Source organism: Mesoplodon mirus, assembly GCF_964341445.2.
Source record: "Mesoplodon mirus genome assembly, chromosome: 10".
Taxonomy (NCBI): Eukaryota; Metazoa; Chordata; class Mammalia; order Artiodactyla; family Ziphiidae; genus Mesoplodon; species Mesoplodon mirus.
In genome coordinates this window covers 53,503,648-53,525,785 of record NC_138986.1, presented here as the reverse complement: position 1 = coordinate 53,525,785, position 22,138 = coordinate 53,503,648, and the positions used below count along the sequence as shown (strand labels likewise).

At 40.5% G+C, this 22,138-nt stretch overlaps 1 protein-coding gene across 1 annotated transcript in view; it reads right to left on the bottom strand.

The window, feature by feature from the left end:
- The window catches only part of PREP (prolyl endopeptidase), a 137,313-nt gene that overhangs the window by 82,844 nt on the left and 32,331 nt on the right, over positions 1-22,138 (bottom strand). The window contains exons 6-7 of the mRNA XM_082633454.1: positions 20,256-20,377; positions 907-1,012 (exon numbers count right to left, since the gene is read on the bottom strand). Coding sequence (XP_082489580.1) covers positions 907-1,012; positions 20,256-20,377 — 228 coding nt within the window. The remainder of the gene's footprint in view (positions 1-906; positions 1,013-20,255; positions 20,378-22,138) is intronic.

Here is a 22,138-nt window from a genome sequence, read left to right as displayed (position 1 = left end):
GTGCTCTGAAACAGCTAAGAATGTTAGGATACAGACCTTGCTCAGAGAAGTTTAAAAATGATGCAGTGTCCAATCAATAATAAAAAAAGGTATGTATTTTCTGATCATAATGTAATATGGATTAGATCCTAATAATGAGGTAACCTAATCAACAATTAGAAATGTACTCAATATTGTATATTTTGAAAATCTGTATCAACTATCTCTAAAATATATTTATTTTACATTAACCAGACCACGGTGTAACTGCATCCTTGTCTGGGTGCCAGTGTATCCCTGATAAGAGTTTTTGGGTCTGAGAATTTTCAGCATAGTAAATAGTGCAGCTGAAAAGCTTTAATGCTTGATGATGGTGCTAGCATGATAATAAATGTTGGAAGAAAACAACATTTAAAATGAGCCATATCTAGAACTTGTAACTGGCTGGTCCTACGCTTACTATCTTGATACACATGGTTTCAGGAAGCAAAATCAGGCTGACATTGTACGTGTGTTCAGTACTGAGCAGTTGTCCTGTGATCATCTTTTAACCCAACAAATTGTCACTGGTGTCCTCTTTCCTGTGACAGTTTGCACCATTACATCCAGACAGTCATAATGCTTTACAGACCAAAGGGTTGGTTTCCCCCAAACACTCTTCATGTGCAATGTGGACAGGAAACTTTCACACTCATAAGCATGCAAAAAATATGGTTAGTGTCAATCTACAGAGAAAATGCTAAAGCCAACAAAGAGCTTCATTCAATTTCTTTTCATTTTAAGGAATAATATCGAACAAAAAAATCATATGAACTGAGATGACGTGGTTAAATGGAAGGTTTCTTGGGAAATCAATTAGAAGACCAACATAATTGCTTTTTAATGGAGCTTCCTGGAGTAATCATCCGTGTTTGAAAGACAGCTTACCAGTGATGCCACTGGGCTCCTGTTGGAGGTCACAATACCAGAGTCGGTTTACGGGATCACACCCCTCCCTTATCGACAACAAGACGTAGCGACCGTCGTCAGATAACTATGAAGGGAACAAAAACAGCACACGGGGCTGATTAGAATATATATTTTTTGAGAACACTATTAAATATTAAGTAAAAAATAAAGGTTCACCGCAAATGCAGTATCTTTACCCCAAACAGTTGGACTGGATAAGAAAGTTATCAGAAGAAAAGGTGAACATCAATTTTTTAACTTATTTCACTGTTAATCACAGTTTAACAAAACACAGTGAAATATTTAAGTTGAAAATATTTATACATAACTGAATGCCATGACTCAGTGTGACTTTTATTTAAAGTCTATTCTTTATAGTCAACAATACTGTAATAATTTTGTATGGTGACAGATGGTTACTGGACTTGTCTCAGTGATCGTCTGTAACGTTATTTGTTGGATCGCTATTTGTACACCTGAAACTAACACAATATTCTATGTCAATTACACTTAAATTTTTTTAAAGTTAAAAAAAATAAAGTCTATTCTTTAATTGAAAAATGCACGCAATCTGTCATTTTGAATATAAATGTCACTGAATTTGAAATTCTGTCACAGGTTACACATTTTAAAAGCTGTTCTAAATGAGTAAGAATTAGCAAAATGGGCACATATGCACAAACGTTCATTTGTGGTTCATACTGGTCACATTAGCAAGTTTCTACTGAACAACTAAACAACTTTTAATGCGTATCTTTAGTCCCTTATATATCACAAGGCAGCAGAGATAAAAGACTTGTGCTTCAGTGGATTTCTTTTAAAATATTAAACAGGAGAATCTTAGGTAGCAAAAAGAATCTTGATAAAAAACGAATGCAACAAATAATACATTATGGTTTTGAGTCGTCAAAACTGATAAGTAGTATCAGACTATATACATCCTTCTGCAACTTTTTTCATTCAATATAATTTAAAAAATTAATCCATATTGATACATGTATATTTGCTTCACTTATTTTAACTGCTGTAAAATATTCCAATCTAGGAATACATCACAACTAATTGATCCATTTTCCTACCACATAACTAGATTATTTCCATTTTCTTCCTTTGTGGTTTTTGTCCTTATTACAAGCAATACTTTATAAAAAATTTCTGAACATGTTTATCGTGGCTTCATATACATGTTTCCCAGGGTACATAACTACAAGTAAAACTGCTCAGTGGTATGATATGCACATACTCAACTTTAACTAGATGTTGCCAAATTATTTTCCTAACTGGTTGTATTGACTTACACTCACATATCGGCTGTCCTGTTTTCCACATCCTACTCTGAAGGTGAATTTTATGTGTCATCTTGGCTAGGCCACAGGACCTATATATTTGGTTTATTCTAGATGTTTCTGTGAAGGTGTTTTTTTTGGATGAGGTTAACGTTTAAATTGGTGGACTTTGAGTAAAGCTGACTACTCTCCATAATGTGGGTCAATCTCAACCAATCAGTTGAAGGCCTTCATAGAAAAAGACTGACCTCCCCTGTCCAGAAGGAATTCTGCCAGCAGATGGCCCTTGGACTCAAGCTGAAACTCCTCCCTTGGTTTCCAACCTGTCAGCCTACACTGTAGATTTTGGAAGTGTCAAGCCCCTACAATCATGTTAGCCGATTACTTTAAACAAGTTTCTCTCTCTCTATATATATTATATATACATATATTCCATTGGTTCTGTTTCTCTGGAGAACCCTGACGAATGCACTTACCAACAACTGCTATTCCTTCATTTATTCATTCAATAAATAGCTGCTAAGCAGCTAATATGTGCAAGACATTTTCCTAGATGCTAAAGATAAATCAGTGAATAAATCAAGGGGGAAAAGTTACACCCTAGTGGAGGAGACATGCCCATAAATATGGAGTAACGTAGTCTATTATAAAATGCTAAATGCCGTACAGAACATCAACAGGTCTGGGTAAGGGAGGCAGGATGTGTGGGGAGGGACTGCAGTTTTAAATATGGCAGTCAAGGAAGGCTTCATAAGAAGGTGTCTTGCCAACTGATGGGAACATGCTGTATAGCACAGGGAACTCTAACTAAATGGGAGGGAAGTCCAAAAGGGAGGGAATATCTGTATGTGTACGGCTGATTCATTTTGTTGTGCAGTGGAGGCCAATACAACATTGTAAAGCAACCATACTCCAATAAAAACTTAAAAAAAAAATAAAAAAAAAAGAAGGTGTCTTTCCACTGTCTTCTGACTTGCACTGTTTCAGATGAGAAGTCATTCATGTTTTTCTCCCTATGTACAATGTAATGTGTTTTCTTACCTGGCTGCTTTAAAATTTTTCTTATTATCTTTGGTCTTCTACAAATTGATTATAATGGGCTTTGCTGTAGTAGCCTCTTTCAGGTTTGTTGAGCTTCTTGAATCTGTAGGTTTGTCTATTTTACCAAATTTGTAACATTTTTGGCTGTTTTTTTCCTCGTATGATTTTTGTGTCCCCTCACCCCTACCCTAGGACTTCAAATACATAATGTTAGATCACCTAGTATTGTTCTACAGTTCGGTGGGACCGTGTTCATTTTTGTTTCAGTTTTTTTCTGTGGCTTAGTTTCAACTTGCTGTCTTCAAATTCAGGTATTTTCTTTTATAGTATCTAAACTGCTATTAAACACATGCAGAGAATTTTTCGATTCAGATAGTTTATTTTTCACCTCCAGAAGAATATTTGGTTATTTTTATGTTTCCTATTTCTTTGTCCATTTATAATTCATTAACATTTCCTAAAATCCTTTTAAAATTATTTTTATAATTGCTTTCAAAAAGTCTATGTCTGCTAATTCTACTACCTGTAATTTCTAGATCTGTTTTATTGACTAGTTTTTCTCCTGGTTATAAGTCACACTTTCCTGCTTCTTTACATATTGAGGAATTGTTTTTCTTGGATGCTGAACATTTTTAATGCTATCTGGGTTTGCTTTTTTTTTTTTTTTTTTTTGGTCTTTCTTTAAAACGTTTTGAGGCAGTTAATTTGGTGGATCAGCTTGATCCATCTAAGATTTATTTTCAAACTTTGTTGGGGAAGGTCTACAGCCCTCCTGCAAAGGCATGGATGGCCTTTCTGGGGTCTCTGCTGAATACCCTGGGTGTTCACAAGGCCTTTCTACTTTAATGGTTAGAATGTGAAAGTCTCCCAGACTTGTTAAACCTCTGGTAGTTAACAGCTTGCAAGTCGCTGGTGGTTGTTCTCAGCTTGAATCATGGAGCCTCATCCTATGCATGCACCACTCAATAGTCAGCCTAAGATGCAGGGGGATGCCAAGAAGATTTCTGGGACTCTTAGTGGGTGGTTCCCCCTTTGGGCACTGTGCCTGCAAATTCCAGTGGCTTCAGTCTTCCTGAATTCTAATCTTTGGAGCCTTAGTTCAGTGAGACTGTAATATTCTGGGGGCTCCTCCTTCTTGTGCCAGAGTTCAGAAAATTCCTCCAGGCAGAAAGCTGGGGCAATCATATGACATCTCTCTCACACATCACAGTCGTATGATATCTGCAGACCGATATCTGCAAACGGATGCTCTGTCTACTTTGGATAGTTTTCTAGCTGTTTACAGCAGGAGGGTTACTCCAGTATCAGCTACACATCATGGCCAGAAGCAAAAACTTGTCATCATGCTTTTATTTGTTTAACTCATTTTTAATTCTTTATTGGATAATTACAATTTTAGGGTATAGTATTATGTATGTTTAAAATACAGAGATGTAAGAATTAAGCATGTAATATAAGACTAATTAAAAAGATAATATTTATGATTAATAAAAAACGTAACAATGATATAGTTTCTTTTGTCTTATTACATAGTAGGCTATTTTTAGGGTTTTACTTACTAGCAGCATCGAGTTTTTAGGCTTGGAGGAATTAGATTCCAGCTCTCCAGAAATGCCCATCCACTTTCTATCAGCAGATTTGTTTTGGTAAACCAGCTGTCTGTCAATCGGGCTCTCTGCATTTGTAAATTTGTCACAATAGCTGTGTGTGTCTACAACATCCAGTGTGTTTAAGAACTTGGCAGGGGCCTCCCTGGTGGCGCAGTGGTTGAGAGTCCGCCTGCCGATGCAGGGGATACGGGTTCGTGCCCCGGTCTGGGAGGATCCCATATGCCGCGGAGCGGCTGGGCCCGTGAGCCATGGCCGCTGGGCCTGCGCGTCCGGAGCCTGTGCTCCGCAACGGGGGAGGCCACAACAGTGAGAGGCCCGCATACCGCAAAAAAAAAAAAAAAAAAAAAAAAAAAAAAGAACTTGGCAGCACACTGGATGTGAAACATCTCTTTCTCAGAACAATTATTTTAAAGCACAGAGGTAATTTGTACTTGTGAAATAGAAGTGGGATTCTAACTAAGTACCGTTTTATAAAAGATTCTAGAAAAGTCCCGTTTAATTTGGCTGTTCTTTCTTGGTGACCTTTTTTCTGAGTTCTGAAGTTGTCTCCTTTCCAAAAAAATGAATCATGTTTTGCTGTATGTGTTTTGGTCACAAACTACACATGACACTGAACTACTCAGGTGCACTCTCTTCATCTCTTTCCAGGCTCCTTCTAGTCTTTTCAAAGACTGTCAAATGGTTTTGGAGAAACTGCATATACATTTATGATTTCCATGTATTCTTTTCTCCATTCTCATCCTCGATGTATTTCTGAAAATCACCTGTCATTACGTTTTAAGTGGGCTTCTTAAAAATGAACATCTGGCTTGACGGAGTTGAAGACTTCACTCTAAGAATCCATATTTCGTCTTTATTAATTGTTACTGCTGCGCCATCTTAAGTTTGAACATTCTAGTCACCTTGCTTTTCCCTTCTCCTTTTCTCTTTACACTGTATTAATATAAATTTCTTTATAACTTTTTCCCTTCATTGACTGCATTGGGAGTTATATACTCTATTTCTAGTCTTTTATACATTTTCCTTAAGCTTTTCATATACATAGCTAATAAACCAGTGTCTAGAAATTCAGTTCCACCTCATTTTTAAACCGTCCTATACTAAGAATAGCATTAGCAACCTCACAATTATAACTGTATTAAATGTAATGGAAAGCAGCCTCATTAGTAATACTTCAAACTTTTGTTCTTTTGTCCTTTAAATAAAGACAGACTCTTTATAGCTCAGTGCTTAGAGTCATGCTACATCAATCATAAATGATGGCTAATTCAGTTGCAGTGATTCAGCCAACAGAATGATAGGGCAGTAAAACACTGCAAGAACCACACCAAACCTTCGATTACAGCTGTCTCAAGCACATCTAATGAGTTTTTCTCAGTATTTTGCCTGCACCAAATGGTTGCAGCAGTTTATATTTAATCTAAGGCAGGAAGTCCCAAGGGAATTGCTGTTGGGGTGCCAATTATTTTTTCTCTATGACTCTCTTCATCACAACCCAGAGATATTCCATAGCCACTAAACAAAACACTAAACTGCAAACAACTCTGAATTTCAAATGCTCAAGGTCTCAAATTTCAAAATCATTTATAAGTCACTGTTGCCCTAAAATATATAGTTTAGAAATATACCTTTTTCCACTAAAATTTAATCAGTAACAATGCATATTCAACCATGGCCTCACATTTAGACTATTTCAAGACAATTTAAAAAACGAATTTTGGGAATCACTGGGAGGGGAAGACAAAAATAATGTTGATGATGAGGAGACTTAAATCTCAACAGAAGAAGGTGACTTTCCTGAAATCCAGATAAAAGGAAGATAGAAAAGCAGGAGAGCCAAGGGTCCCTTCAGGCCTTCATGAACAGTATAAATTCCAGTTCACAAAACATTGTTCTTCTTGAAACAATAAGACATAGGCTAGAAAAAACATGTTCTCTTGAAGCAATTAATCTCATTCAAAAACACTGACTTTTCACAACAGGGTTGCAATAATGCTAGACTGACCAATTATGAAATTTGTAATTCTTAAATCACAGCTTCCTTTTGCTTTATGTCTATATTAAACAAATTTTCCTTAAGTCAAAATGATTTTATTTCATGAAATCTCCCTTTTATGTAAATCAATATTAACAAAAACAAAATTTTCTAAGAACTACTGTAAATAAAATATTGACATTTGCTGATATTAAGTCCATTGGTTGCATTTCAAACAATACCAACAGGATGAAAGTTAAAACTCCTTACCATTCTTACGACTGACAATTTTTTTAAAACGTATTTCCCTTTAGACACAAGTTACTTTGACAGTCTAATTGTGTGAAGTCATTTGCTGAATTACATTTAGAGTACTGATTAAATATTTTTAGAAAATGTTAATTAAGGGAGACAGGAATAACATCTGTATTGATCAAAGTATCTGGAAAGAGAAAAAATTCAAATGTACAAAGAATGTGGTATTCACAGATAGGCTACATAACATACGGAAATCTGCTGGTACTTGGCTATTCATTATCCATAACCAGATTAAAAACAAAGCCAAAAGCCATCCTCCCTTGCTCCTGGGGTAGATGAAGTTGGAGATAAAACTGTCACAAAAGGTGGCTGGTTTTAACAGGAGAATCTGCCGCCAGCCCACTTTCCATCTCCTTTACCACAGACACAATCTAACATGCGCCACCAAACACAGCCGACCACTATTTGGGGGAGTCAGAGCTGAGGCTGTTTATTCAACCAACATTTACTGAGAACCTGCTGCAGCTGAACCAGGTTCTGGAACACACAGATCAACAGGACAGGGCATTCAAGACCTTATGCTTAGGTGGGAGAGTTAGACACTTAGACACACACACACACACAGAGTTATACTGTAAACATAGTGAGAAATACAAAGAATTGATGAGAGTGCCAGAGAGGAGCATCTAACAGGGAAGCGAGTTGAGAGGAAGAGTGAGATCTGAGAAGGCTCTTGGGGGGACTTCCCTGGCGGTTCAGAGGTTCAGACTCCACGCTTCCACTGCAGGGGGCGTGGGTTGGATCCCTGGATGGGGGACTAGGATCCTGCATGCTGTCCTGCACAGCCAAAATAAATAAATAAAATTTAAAAATTCATTTGAGAAGGCTCTTGGGAATGGATGGTCCCTAACTGATTTTTAAAAGGGAAGCAGAATTCCTCTAAAAGTGATTGCTTGACTCTTCCAATTCTTAGAGCTGCTATGCTGGCATAGGTATCTGGTTCAGAGGGCTATGTCTAACACACACTCAAGCTACACAGACACTCATTCTCAAGTACACATCTCACCGACAGACAGCGCGAGTAGCGGACACTGGGGTCTGCTGAAGCACGCACTCCCCCAGCTGCCAGGCACTGGGAGCAGGCAGCTCTCAGCTGAGCACCTTGGGGCCTTGTCCTCCCGGGTAAAGAGAGCCACCCCTCCCAAGGTCACACATTCTTTTCGGTTCATCCCACGTGCAATGACTGATTAATGTATAAAGGTATAAAGGCCCAGGCCCCTCACCCCTGGTTAGGAAAATGCTGAAGGGCTAACCCAGCTCAAGAGCCCCCTGGAGGACCGGCTGAGGTCCTTGTCATGATTTCATTGTCCCCCTTCTGCCTTCACTCCCCAGCACAGGCAAAGGCTTTGAAAGCACCCCCATTGAACTTCTGGAGGCTGTTCCCCAGGGAACCTGACCTGTGACAGCATGTAAGGCATCATGGCACCTGGTTTCTCATCTTGGCAATATTTTATGCTAACTGAAGGAAACATTTTTTTTTTTTTTTTTTTGCGGTACGCGGGCCCCTCTCTGTTGTGGCCTCTCCCGTTGCGGAGCACAGGCTCCGGACGCGCAGGCTCAGCAGCCATGGCTCACGGGCCCAGCCGCTCCGCGGCATGTGGGATCTTCCCAGACCGGGGCATGAACCCATGTCCCCTGCATCGGCAGGCGGACTCTCAACCACTGCGCCACCAGGGAAGCCCAGGAAACCTTTTTAAGTGGTGGTTTCTAGTTTTGAAGAGGGGCACCCAAAAACGGCTGCCATGTGCATTTACAGTTATCAAAAGGTAGGACATAAGGTATGGGGTTATCAGACTTTATACTTTCATTAAAGAAGCCACATTAGTTCACTGAGAAATTTTACCTGTGCGTATTGTGGTATTAAGCCTCCCTGGGACAGTAATATTTACCAGGGAAACCTTTGACAGACATCATGCAAACTATTCGACTATTCGACAGTGTATATATTTTATACTTTATTCTGTTAGATTCACATGTGCTGCTCCAACACACACATGACTCAGCACATTCAGGAATATAACCCTTACAAACCCAGAAACCATCAAACACGAAATTTAGAGATAAACAGCAACCAGAAGCAAACCTCTGGGGAATCTACTCCCAAATAATATGTTTTAATGAAATTTCTTCTGTTAATGCCTCATGTAGGTGTGACCGTGATCCATTCAGACCAGAGTCTGGGTCAAGCTGCACCGTGTTCAGAAGAGGTCACTGGCTCCACCATCAGCTCATTGGAGGCTTTTAAAAAAAATATGAATTGACGGAAATGTGTGAAATAGAACATATGTTCTATGTTGATAGAACATAAATAATATGTTGATAACAGTGATTTCTCTAGAGAATGGGATCTTTGTTATTCTATTTATTTATTTTTTAAATTTTATTTATTTATTATTATGATTATTATTTTTTGGCTGCATTGGGTCTTCATTGCTGCACTTGGGCTTTCTCTAGTTGCGGTGAGCAGGGGCTACTCTTCATTGAAGTATGCAGGCTTCTCACTGCAGTGGCTTCTCTTGTTGTGGAGCACAGGTTCTAGGCTCACGGGCTTCAGTAGTTGTGGCACACGGGCTCAGTAGTTGTGGCTCACGGGTTCTAGAGCGCAGGCTCAGTAGTTGTGGCGCACAGGCTTAGTTGCCCCATGGCATGTGGGATCTTCCCGGACCAGGGCTTGAACCCATGTCCCCTGCATTGGCAGGTGGATTCTTAACCACTGAGCCACCAGGGAAGTCCCTTGTATGTTATTTTAAACAATAAATGTATTTATTATTACTAGCATAAAAATTTTTAAGTAGATGAATCTGGCTATTTTTAGTCTCAACACTATGTGGTAAAAACAGCTGGGCTTTCCAGCTGACCTGAATAAGCTAGCTTTTCTTCATGCATCTCATATTAAGAGAAAATTAACAGAAGATCACTTTATTAATGTTTTAAATTCTCAACCGTTTAACTATCTACAAAGTTGTCTTTCAAAACGTTGCGACCCATAACTAATATTTACATATACATAGAATACGTGGACTTTCATCAAACTTATTATCCTTTTCAAAGAAAAGCTCATAAGCTGTTTTATGCTAGAGCTACTAGACTCCATGGTTACATAGTCTTGTGTTAATAACCAAAGCTTCACGAACATGAAATTTCTTTAATATATATAATTTTTTCCACTTAGAATCCAACAAGAAGAGGGTGGATAAAGTCTTTTCATAATTTGAAAGTACATGCACTTCTTCAAATCGAGGAAACTACTTTCTTTTATATATTATGACAAAAGAATTCATTGTGTGTATAAAAAAGTATACTAAAAAGCAGTGAGACTTAAAGTTGCTTGGGAAATTAACAAAAGGCATGAAAATGGATTTTAATAGCTTTGAGAGTTAATCATTTTCCTCTCAGAGCAGGAAACTCTTATCAGTTTTATCTCACAGACTCTTGTGGATTCCTTTCATAATAGTTGTGAATCATGACAACAGCTCTTTACTAAGTATGTTTCCAAAACGTAATCTAGGAAAACTTTTAAATGTCAAACTAATCACCTACAGTGATGGCTTTTCATTTATGGGGCTCATTATGGATTTGTAATAAAAACAGGAGACAGTATCAGTAGCAGAAGCACGGGATAGTCTAAGCAATATGATGTGCACTGACATAAACATTTCTAATAGGTAGTCCTTAAATCAGCTTTCCCAATACTGTTGCTACTACATCAATGCGGGAGAAAGGAAATCAACCCCAGTACTCTATGATGTGTTGCTTGGTACGCCAGAAACAGATATACCAGAAAATTCTAGGAAAAGAAAACCCATTCAAAGTAAAATTAGTAACGGAGGTCTCGACATGCTATAGCCACTCGTTTCTCATCTACCTGATTGTTTCTCTGGCACATAAGCTCGGTTATTTCAGAATCGACTGTTTGTTTTCTTTTTTCCCCCACTGAGCAGTAAGAGGGGTAGCTGAGAAAAGTGACTGACCAGCAAATCCAACTTCTACCACAAAACCAACCCTCTCCTATCAGGAGCTGTTTTATGAATTCAGAGCAGCGCTACCTGCAGCCTTGCTCACAGCCAGGTCTTTAGTTTGGCTTCCTGACTTTCTGCCTTCCCCACCATGCTCTGAGATGTCCCTGCATGCCCACCAGCCTGATGGAGATCATCACTTCATGCAGTGCTGGTGAAAGAGAGGATGCGGGCCGTGAGCCTCGGACACACACAGTCCAGGGAGGAGTCCCCCTGGGACCGATATAAGGACTGCCACTCCTGTGACGAACAGAAGGAATCAGTCTCCAGGAGCCAGTGAAAGTGCAGGACTCCCTGGGACAGCACGGTGAAGGGTCACCAATCAGAACACATGCTGGCAGCCTCAGGTTCAAGTACCGAAGTTAAGGTCAAGAGGACAACGGTGTCCTTAGAATGAAACACAAACTGAACGTGGTGGGAATTCTGTCATGGGCCCCCAAGCCTCTATGTGTGACTTAAAAATGTTTATATAGGGCTTCCCTGGTGGTGCAGTGGTTGAGGGTCCGCCTGCCGATGCAGGGGACATGGGTTCGTGCCCCGGTCCAGGAGGATCCCACATGCCGCGGAGCGGCTGGGCCCATGAGCCATGGCCGCTGAGCCTGCGCGTCCGGCACCTGTGCTCCGCAACAGGAGAGGCCACAACAGTGAGAGGCCCGTGTACCGCAAAAAAAAAAGTTTATATAAAATAGTTTACTACAGCCAAAACATCTTCCATCAGGGCCAGAGCCTGCCCATCTCTGCTCCTGAGTACCACCTGGCCTCGGCACAGTGGTGGACCCAAGGTAATAAGGGCTTCCAGGTACTTGGGGAGTAAATGCATGAACTGTGCTGACCAGGAAGAGGGCTGCCGAACAGTACTGCTCAAGTGGAAACCATCCACAAGAAAGGGGCAGGTGAGGCAGCGTTTCCTGAGGAACATCTGACTTTAGTATGTATGCTCTGTAAGGCAACGCCGGGTGCACCAGCATCTGTCTACAGGGTCTGTGTGTGTGTGAACCTCAGCAGGGGAAGGGGGAGTACAGAAATGTACATTCTGAGTGCTCAGCATGAGTCAAGCATTAGGTAATGTTCATATATATGAAATATACGTAAATGTGTACAAGTTCATACATATGTAATATACATAAATGTGTACACAAACACAGTTGACCCCTGAACAACTTGGGTCCACTTACACACAGATTTTTTTCAGTAGGAAATGCTACAGGTCCAGAGTTGGTTGAACCTGTGGATGTAGAATAGTGGATATGGAGGAACTGCATATATAAAGGGATGATAAGTTATAAGCACCCCTAACCCCTGCATTGTTCAAGGGTCAGCTGTATATACGTATTTTAATTACTAGGGAACATAGTGAATATATAAAGATGGTCTGTGGGGATATGTAATACATATTAATATCAAGATTACCTCTGTACAGTAAAATTAGGTTCTCAGTGTAGGATTTAGCTAGACAATCACAAAGAGGCTGGGCATTTTCTTCTTAATCCTTTCTAAAGGGACTTGATATATTTTCAGAAGCTACACTCTAGAGCACCCTCTGCTGGGAAAAGTGCCTCAACATGCTTGCTTTGTGGGGTTTTTTTTCTCCAAATGCTCTACAAGTCACTTTAGAATAGACTGTTTTTGTCCAAAAGAACCTTCTAAAACATGATTATTTCTATCCTCCCACAGTCCTGCCCTCCATCTGAAACCTCACAGTCTATCTTACATAATAACTGACATCACTGTCCCTCCAAGCCAGATGCCAGGTATGTGTTTCATGTTACCCCCGGGGGCACAGCAGCTGGAGGTGCAGGAGGGACCAAGGGCAGGATGCCCTGGGCTGGCAGGTGAGGAGGGCAGTGGTGAACACTGCCTGCACGTCCAGGATGGAGTGACCCATGGACGTGGCTTCCCCTGGAACAAGAGGCACCAGGAAGGTAGCTGGACTCCAGTCAACTGGAAAGGAGCCTGCTGAAAAAGGATGGAAAAGGGGGTGCCAGAGAGGCATGAACCTCAAGGGAATCCTGCTGGGAGCAGAAGCTTTGAGGGGAAGGGAGGACGACGCAAAAGGTCAGCCAGAGAGTTTACTGTCCACACGAGGGAACGGCAAAGTACAGAGGTTCCCAGAACCGAGGGAACCTCACTACAAAAGGATCACAAAGAGCTGGTACCTAGACACCCCTCGTGACCGCAAGCTGCCAGGAGATGTGGACAAACAGCTCCGGAGGAGCAAAAACCCTGTTCCCCTTCTCCAACTCCTCCCCCTGCGCGGCCACTGCAGAAACTAAAACACGACGAAGGGCTGAGGGGAGGGAACAGGCAATCTTGTCACTGCTCAGAATGGCCACTCCCATGCCCCCCCCCACCCCGTAAAACTTAAATTCCGATGCTTCAGTCTGACCGTCCGCCAGTTGCCTTCTGCCCGTTTATATTCCCCTCCTTCCTGTTCCCATCCCCCAATTCTCAAGCAACCACTGATCTGCTTTGTGCCATTATAGACTACTTTGCATTTTCTAGAGTGTTATATAAATGGAATCAAATACCGTGTACTCCTTCTTTTCTAGCTTCTTTCACGGAGCATAATTACTCTGAGATTCATCCCTCTTGTTGAGTGTATCAATAGTTCATTCCCATAGTGGTGCAGCCACTATGGAAAACAGTATGGAAGTTCCTGAAAAAAACGAAAAACAGGGGCTTCCCTGGTGGTGCAGTGGTTGACAGTCCGCCTGCCGAAGCAGGGGACACAGGTTTGTGCCCCGGTCCGGGAAGATCCCACATGCCGTGCAGCGGCTGGGCCCGTGAGCCATGGCCGCTGAGCCTGTGCGTCCGGAGCCTGTGCTCCGCAACGGGAGAGACCACGACAGTGAGAGGCCCGCGTACCGCAAAAAAAAAAAAAAAGAAAAACAAAAAACTAAAAACAGAATTGCCTTATGATCCAGCAATCACACTCCTGGCCGTACAGTCAGACAAAACTAGAATTTGAAAAGATACATGCACCCCAATGTTCATAGCAGCACTATTTACAATAGCCAGGACATGGAAGCAACCTAAATGTCTGACAGATGAATGGATAAAGATGTGGTGTATATATACAATGGAATATTACTCAACCATAACAAAGAATGAAATAATGCCATTTGCAGCTACATGGATGGACCTAGTGATTATCATACTAAGTGAAGTCAAAAAGAGAAAGACAGGGCTTCCCTGGTGGCACAGTGGTTGAGAATCTGCCTGCTAATAGAGGGGACACAGGTTCGAGCCCTGGTCTGGGAAGATCCCACATGCCGTGGAGCAACTAGGCCTGTGAGCCACAACTACTGAGCCTGCGCGACTGGAGCCTGTGCTCCGCAACAAGAGAGGCCACGATAGTGAGAGGCCTGCACACGGCGATGAAGAGTGGCCCCCACTTGCCACAACTAGAGAAAGCCCTCACACAGAAACGAAGACCCAAGACAGCAAAAATAAATAAATAAATAAATAAACAAATGTGGGGTTTTAAAAAAAAAGAGAAAGACAAATACCATATGATATCACTTATATGTGGAATCTAAAACATGACACAAATGAAATTTTCTACAAAACAGAAACAGATTACAGACCTAGAGAACAGACTTGTGGCTGCCAAGGGGAAGGGAGGGTAGGGGAGGAATGGATTGGGAGTTGGGGATTAGCATATGAAACTATTATATATGTAACTGAATCATTTTTGCTGTACACCAGAAACTAACACAACATTGTAAATCAACTATACTTCAATAAAATAAACTTAAAAAAAATAGTTCATTCCTTTTTATTGCTGACTAGTATTCCATCACAGGGATATACCACAGTTTATTCACTCATGCACCTGTTAATGGATACTTGGGGTGTGTCCAGTTTGGGGCTATCATGAACAAAGCCACTGTGACTACTCATGTCCAAGTCTAGGGAACAAATATCACCTACCCCACCTGCTAGTCCCCCACGTGCTCACGAAACCTGAGCTGGGGAGAAGGAAGAAGCAAGTAAATCGGAGAGTTGATATTTTGTTTTGAGCTGCAGTGGACCTTTAGTAACAGTTCAAATACTCTAAAGTGTCCAGAAAGCTATGGGTTCTGCCGGGTGGATGCTGTCCTAGGCCACAGTGGGAAAACTAAAGCTGCTTCGTGATAGTAACTTGACGGGTGGCTCAAGGCAAGAAGGACCTGTCCGTGTAGGAAGGCAGAGGAGGTATCTGTGAAGGAAGGAGATGAGTCACGAGGAGACAGCATCTAGGATATAAAGAGAAGCCCTCAGAGAACCTGGATTGAAGCAGCCAAAAGGGAGGAGGAGGGCAGCGCACCAAAGAAATTCAGAGACATCCACTCACTCAGCCACACCCACAAAGCCCAACCCTCCAGGGTCTATGAGATGCTGTGATAAATCCTCCATCCACAGACTGAAAAAGGCGCTGAAGGGAACTTAGGTAAACAGACTTGGAGAGATGATGTGACTTGCCCAAGCCCACACAGACAGGACCAGAATTAAAATCTCCTGATGCGTGCTCCAGTACACCCTCATGATAGTGCTGGCTCTCCATTCAGAGACACTGTTAAGTGAGTGTATTCACAAAATACCAGATTCAAAATGACGATCCTAAAAGCAACTACTTGAAAAATAAAAGCAACCACCGCAGCACGTGCATTGGGTATGCGGTGATGCTCAGGACTACTGCTTTTCTCTAAGGTGTGGGTCACTAAATAAATAAAGCCTGTTAGGAAACCATCTGCCTCACTTCCAGTGAACGCCCTGAGCACTCATTCGTACACCAGGCACGGGCACTTCTGGTCCAGCCAGCTGACAGCGCACCAGCTTCTGGGACCCCCGTGGGCTTTATCACACTTCCTTGACAGGTACAAGAAACTTGTACATCACGACTTTTTGCATGACCTAGATTTTTCTGACCTGGAACTGAATCAATTTCAGGGCATACCTGAGGCTTCTGAAGGCTCAGAACTATAGCACCCATGTTTTTTTTTTTTGGCGGTACGCGGGCCTCTCACTATTGTGGCCTCTCCCGTTGCGGAGCACAAGCTCCAGACGCGCAGGCTCACGGGCCCAGCCGCTCTGTAGCACGTGGGATCCTCCCGGACCGGGGCATGAACCCCTGTCCCCTGCATCGGCAGGCGGACTCTCAACCACTGTGCCACCAGGGAAGCCCCAGCACCCATGTTTAAGTGACAAAGTTGCTCTTCCACATAGCAAGAAGGTCCTCTCAACAGAACCTGACCAACTAACCCTGGCCACTGGAAGGGTGATGTCTAACAAGACCCCCCAAGCAGCTGGAATACAGCTTAATGAAATCTATACCCAGTTTGTGTCTACTAAGCCTACTGGTTTGCTTACAGACTTCCTCTGCATAATTTGCTCATCAGGGCCCTGATCTAGTATAAAGTTCCTTAGGACTCACTGTACACATCCCATTAGCTTTTTTTTTAAACAACTTCATTTATTGCTTCTGTGCAATACAGATGCATCTCTTCAATTACTGCCATTCTTTAAACGGTCATTCCTGCTGTTTTCGCACAACTTCTTACCTTTTGACAAGGGAGGCAGAGTGCTGGAGGTTAAGAAGATACAGGATGTGGGTCTAACATATCCAGCAGGCAGTTCCAGCCATGGACCTGCAAGTTAATCACCCTCTCAGGTATTTTACTTTGTCCATGCAATGGAATGAATGATCACTGCCCTCCCACGGTTATGGTAAAGATTATATTAGACAAATTACATAGAGTGAATATCTACTGAGTGAATGGTAAAAGGATCATCCAAACTATTTAAATTTGCTTTTCTTTTCAGTTGCCTAGTAGTAGAATTGAATATACATAAATATATATATATATATATATATATATATATATTTTTTTTTTTTTTTTTTTTTTTTTTTTTTTTTGGCAGTACGTGGGCCTCTCACTGTTGTGGCCTCTCCCGTTGCGGAGCACAGGCTCCGGACGCGCAGGCTCAGCAGCCATGGCTCACGGGTCCAGCCGCTCCGCGGCATGTGGGATCTTCCCGGACCGGGGCACGAACCCGTGTCCCCTGCATCGGCAGGTGGACTCTCAACCACTGCGCCACTGGGAAAGCCCAGAATATACATATATTTTATTTTATTTTATTTTATTTTTATTTTATTTTTATTTTTTATTTATTTTTTTTTTTTGCGGTACGCGGGCCTCTCACTGTTGTGGCCTCTCCCGTTGCGGAGCACAGGCTCCGGACGCGCAGGCCCAGCGGCCATGGCTCACGGGCCCAGCCGCTCCGCGGCATGTGGGATCCTCCCAGACCGGGGCACGAACCCGCATCCCCTGCATCGGCAGGCGGACTCTCAACCACTGCGCCACCAGGGAGGCCCTATACATATATTTTAAATGCATATAAGATATGTTTCCACTGTATTTTAAAAAACTGGCGGCTCATAGCAGCATTATTCACAATAATGCTGTGGAAACACTCCAAGTGTCCATTGACGGATGACTGGATAAACAAAATGTATATGCACACAATGGAATATTATTCAAGTTTTAAAAGGAAGGGAATTTTGACACATGGTACAACATGGAAATAAACCTTGAAGATGTTATGCTAAGTGAAATAGTCACAAAAGGAAAAATACTATATAATGACATTTACATGAGGTACGTAGAACAGTCAAACACAGAGACAGAAAGTAGAATGTGGTTACCAGGGACTGCGTGGAAGAGGGGATGCAGAGTTATCACTTAATGGGTTCAGAGCTTCAGTTTCTCAAGATGAAAAAAGTTCTGGAGACAGATGGGGGTGATGCTTGCACAATAATGTGAATGTACTTAATGCCACTGAACTCTATAAATGATTAAACTCATAAACTTTATGTTGACGATTAAACAGATAAGTTTTATGTTAGCTATATTTTACCATGATTTTAAGAAGTAAAAAGAAAAAAAAAACTAGCTGTTTCAACCAAATGCTAATAAAGAGATCTGAGCAACTAGTTACATGTATATTCTACTGTGAAGCTTGTTTTCTTTTGGACTAATATGCTAAAATAGATCAGTTATTCTGGCACTTATTTTCAGTTGTATTTCATTTTATCAACCATATAATTTTACCTTGATTAAAATAGGTCTGCTGTAATGTTTCCCCATCAACATCTCTCCCCCCAAAAAGGTGAAAAGAAACACATGACCTAACATTACAAATTTTTTTTGGTAGCATATTTACCTCCCTAATTGCTTCACTCAGATGAAGGTAAAAATGTGTATTATTTTATAAATAAATACCTACTATCTGCAGAATGCAGAAGCCTTAGGTATGAGAAGTTGGACTAAGAAGAAAACCTAGTAGAAACAATCTACAAATAAAGTCAGAAAAGCCATTAAAAACAAATGTGAGAAAGATGACAACAGTAACTATACAAGAAACGCTTGTAAGGTGGGGAAGAAGTATGAAAAAAGGGCACAGTTTCAGGCAATAATATGCAAGTCTTATAAATTCACTTTTAACATACTGCACTAAAGTCTGGCAAACCTCTTCTATTAAGGGCCAGAAAGTAAATACTTTCAGCTTTCAGGGCCTCCTTCTGTGGCAACTAGTCAAGTCTGCTGTGGTAGCTTGAAAACAGCCACAGACAAGTAAACAAATGGGCGTGACTGTGCTCCAGCAAAACCCAATCTACAAAAGCAGGCAGCTGGCCAGATTTCAGTTGAGGGCAGTAGGCTGCCAACTATGGTTCTAGAGAATCAAAATAAATAAAAGGACAATTTGGAATAAGGTATATTAATGCACGTGGACTAAAAAACCGTGGATTCATATTCTATCCCCCAATGAATCAGACTCATGCACAGAAGTTCAAATCTAAAATACCCCTTTCTTACCAAAGTTCTAATTGTATCCCCGAGAAGGGGTAAGAGGTTCAATGGGCTAAAATGTTTCTAGTGGATTCCTCATTCCCACTAAAATGGGATGATAGCCCACCTATATGAAAACATTCAGAATGCTTTTCTTTCTTAAAAAAAAAAAAAAAAAATATATATATATATATATATTTCTTAGTACCCAGAAATGAGCTAACAAGAGTCCAATTCTTTCTCTAAGCTCCTCTAAGTTTTTTCACAGGCGATTCTCAAGATACAGAATAAAATCTGGGACAGTAACTACAAAGACATATCACTTCAACCGAGGTTGGTTATTATCAAGACCCCTAAGGAATGTATAAACCACCTATGAGATGCATAAATATCCAAAGAATACATATTTTAATATAAAAACAAGAGAACAAGAGGCATGAAGAGCACAGCTGTGTTAAAAAGAAAAGCACACATACTCTCTCTCCCCCTACATTCTCACCTGTGTATACAAAGAAAAGTTTTGGAAGGAAATTCTCCTCACCTCTGAGAATCAGGATTCCAAGTTTTGAAATGTTCAGGTTTTACTTTATGTTATTTTGTACTTTTACAATTTTACCATAAGCATGTATTACTTTTAGTATTAAGATGTTTATGTTGAGATTACAGTTAAAAGATTTATCACCCTCATTATTAAGAGTCCATTTGACACATATATATGGAATCTAAGAAAAAAAAATGTCATGAAGAACCTAGGGGTAAGAGGAATAAAGTCACAGACCTACTAGAGAATGGACCTGAGGATATGGGGAGGGGGAAGGGTAAGCTGGGACAAAGTGAGAGAGTGGCATGGACATATATACACTACCAAATGTAAAATAGATAGCTAGTGGGAAGCAGCCGCATAGCACAGGGAGATCAGCTCGGTGCTTTGTGACCACCTGGATGGGTGGGATAGGGAGGGCGGGAGGGAGGGAGATGCAAGAGGGAGGAGATATGGGAACATATGTATATGTATAACTTATTCACTTTGTTATACAGCAGAAACTAACACACCATTGTAAAGCAATTATACTCCAATAAAGATGTAAAAAAAAAAAAAAGAGTCCATTTGAGTACTAATATTTTTAACAAAAGAATATTCACTCAAAGGACTTCTACCATCTGTAAAGATCACCACATAAGAAAAATATTTATATACACAATCCAAGAGAGATGGTGTTTGTGGGTAAAATCTCAGGGTAGAACAATACCTCAGCTCCACCCATCCACTTAGGCTCATCAGGAAACTCAGCACACAAAATATCTTCTGACTGATCAGTCCCCAAGACATGGTAGCAGAGCTTTTGGTGGAGATTGGTGGATGTTTCTGTGCCTAAAGGAATTAAAAACGTACACTGAAATGCAGCTGACAGTTTTAAGAAAATCTATTCCTCCCATACTGTACAATGCTAGAAATATTTAAAAAGCTAAGTATCTGGTTGCTGGACTGTAGGATACAAGGTTAATATACAAAAGTTAATCCATTTCCTATATACTAACAATGAACAAGTGGAATTTGAAATTAAAAACACAGTACCATTTACATTAGCAGCCCCCATAATGAAATACTTAGGTATAAATCTAATAAAATATGTATAAGGTCTACAGGAGAACTACAAAACTGATGAAAGAAATCAAAGAATAACTAAATAAATGGAAAGATATACTGAATATATTATGGACAGAAACACTCAATATTGTCAGGATGACAGTTCTTTTCAACTTAATCTACAGATGCAATGCAATCCCAGTCAAAATCCCAGCAAGTTATTTTGTGGATATGGACAAACTGATCCTAAAGTTTATGAGGAGAGGTAAAAAACCCAGAAGAGCCAACACAATACTGAAGGAAGAAAACAAAGGTGGACAACTGACACTACCTGACTTCAAGATTTATTATAAATAATCAAGACAGTGTGGTATTAGCAAAATAGACAAATAGATCAAGGGAACAGAGTAGAGAGCCCAGAAACAGACCCACATAAATACAGTCAACTGATCTCTGATAAGGGAACAAAGGCAATACGATGTAGAAAAGACGGTCTTTTCAACAAATGGTTCTGGAACAACTGGGCAACCCCATGCAAAAAATGAATCAAGACACAGACCTTATACACTTCACAAAAATTAACCCAAAATGGATCACAGACCTAAAAATGTAAATACAATTATAAAACTCCCAGAAGATAACACAGGAGAAAATCTAGATGACCTTGGATTTGGTGATGACTTTTTAGATACAACACCGAAAGCATAATCCATGAAAGAAATAACTGATAAGCCAAACTTCATTAAAATTAAAACCTTCAGCTCCACGAAAAGATACTGTCAAGAGAATGAAAAGACAAGCAAATATTTGATAAAGGACTGTTACCCAAAATATACAAAGAACTTTTAAAATTCAACATAAGAAAATGAAGAACCCAATTTAAAAAATGGGCCAGAGACTTTAACAGATCTTAACCTCACCGAAGAAGAAATACAAATGGAAAATAAACATGTGAAAAGATGCTCCTCAGCATATGTCATCAAGAAACTGTGAATTAAAACAATGAGATACCACCACACACCTATTAGAATGGCCAAAACCCAGAACACTCAAAACACCAAATGCTGGCCAAGATGTGGAACAACAGGAACTCTCATTCATTGCTGGTGGGAATGCAAATGGTACAGCCACTTTGGAAGAAAGTTTGGCAGTTTCTTACAAAACTAAACATACTGTTATGATATAGGAACTGTGCTCCTTGGTATTTACCCAAATGAGTTGAAAACTGACATCCACACAAAAACCTGTACACGGATGTTAACAACAGCTTTATTCATAATTGCCAAAACTTGGAAGCAACCAAGATGTCCTTCAGAGGTGAATGGCTAAACAAACTATAGTACATCTAGACAATGGAATATTATTTAATGCTAAATAATGTTTTTTAGTGTTTTTATCAAGCCATAAAAATACATGGAAAAAACTTAAATGCACATCACTAAGTGAAAGAAGCCAATCTGAAAGTCTATATACTGTATGATTCCAACTACATGACATTCTGGAAAAGGCAAAGCTATAGAGATAGTAAAAAAGATCAGTGGTTGC